Consider the following 1,732-nt stretch of genomic DNA (forward strand, 5'->3'; position numbering starts at 1 on the left):
CCTCAGCCTCCCAAAGTGCTGGGATTACAGGTGTGAGCCACTCCGCCCAGCCCAAAAATATTTTTTAATGTTGGTATAAGAGGTATATGATAATGTTTGGTTTACTTATAAGAGTTTAAAGACTAACTGAAGAGCTAAAATATGTACAGTGGGGCTTCCATTATACATTTCCTTATTATTTAAATAAATAGGATCTTTCAATATTGACATTTTTTCCATTTGTGTTAATTTTATTACTATAAATTAAACCCTACCATTGATGAATTATTTTATTCTGCTTCAATCTGCTTTGGCACAGGACTTCAGAAATTACCAGTATACCTTGCCAGTAGTTCAAGGTTTGGTGGTTGATATGGAAGTTCGGAAAACCAGCATCAAAATTCCCAGCAACAGATACAATGAGGTAAGATTTACCATGAAGGTTTATTTTTCATAGTTGAAAAAATGAGTGAAGGTGAAAAAAAGCATGATTATGTATAAGTTTTATTTATAATTAATTAACAATGAAATCAGTTCATATTGTATGGCTTAGTTCATTTATGGGGAATTTTATTACAGAAAGACAAGATGTCAAATTTGTGACCTAGTTGTTCATTGGATGTGTCATTTTACCTTTTGATGTTATGATAATTAGTGTTAGATTTGCATTTAGGTCATGAAATTAGCCTCGTATCTATAATATTAGTGATGAGATTTTAAAAATGTCCCCCCTCCTACTATAAATATTTATTTATTTATTGAGATGGAGTCTTGCTCTGTCGCCCAGGCTGGAGTGTAATGGTGCGATCTTGGCTCACTGCAACCTCTGCCTCCTGGGTTCAAGCGATTCTCCTGCCTCACTCAGCCTCCCAAGTAGCTGAGATTACAGGTGCCCACCACCACGGCTGGCTGAGTTTTTGTATTTTTAGTACAAACAGGGTTTCACCATGTTCACCAGGCCAGACTTGAACTCCTGACCTCAAGTGATCCATTTCGTTCAGCCTTCCAGAGTGCTGGGATTATAGGCGTGAGCCACTGTGCCTGGCCAATATTTATTATTTTTAACTGTTGTTAATATTTAAACACAGCTTAGGGTAAGTCCCAAAATGGCTTTAAATAAGGTTCCAAATCATTTTGAATTAAGCTATATTTTGTAACTAAAGTGAAATTGTGCATACTATACACACATTAACAGAATTATATAAATATTCTTTGCCTATTTGCACGTGAAGTCTTTCTTGAATTTAAATATTTTTTAAAATCAGTTGTAAAATGTCTAATGATAATTATTGGACTTTTAAAGAGATTTTATTTTTAAACTTAGTTTGGTATAATAATGATTAAAATTTGTTTTATTAGGATGGGTGATAATTCCACTTCTTTCTTAGATTTCTTTCACTTTTTTTTTTGGAGACACAGTCTCACCCTGTCACCCAGGTTGGAGTGCAGTGGCACAGTCTCGGCTCACCACAACCTCCACCTCCCAGGTTCAAGCGATTCTCCTGCCTCAGCCTCCCAAGTAGGTGGGATTATAGGCATCTGCCACCATGCCTGGCTAATTTTTGTATTTTTAGTAGAGACGAGGTTTCACCATGTTAGCTAGACTAGTCTCGAGCTCCTGATCTCAGGTGATCCACCCACCTCAGCCTCCCAAAGTGCTGGGATTACAGGCATGAGCCACTGCGCCCAGCCAGGTTTCTTTGTATAAAATAATTTTTCCTTCCTTTTCTTTTTTGTTTTTTTTTTTCTTTTT

General features: G+C 36.5%; 1 protein-coding gene across 1 annotated transcript in view; it reads left to right on the forward strand.

The window, feature by feature from the left end:
• ZFYVE9 (zinc finger, FYVE domain containing 9) overlaps positions 1–1,732 on the forward strand; it is a 136,440-nt gene that overhangs the window by 88,825 nt on the left and 45,883 nt on the right. The window contains exon 12 of the mRNA XM_011926373.1: positions 299–421. Within this exon, the coding sequence (XP_011781763.1) occupies positions 299–421 (123 nt within the window). The remainder of the gene's footprint in view (positions 1–298; positions 422–1,732) is intronic.

The sequence above is a fragment of the Colobus angolensis genome, unplaced genomic scaffold (assembly GCF_000951035.1).
Source record: "Colobus angolensis palliatus isolate OR3802 unplaced genomic scaffold, Cang.pa_1.0 Scaffold68, whole genome shotgun sequence".
NCBI classification, from domain to species: domain Eukaryota; kingdom Metazoa; phylum Chordata; class Mammalia; order Primates; family Cercopithecidae; genus Colobus; species Colobus angolensis.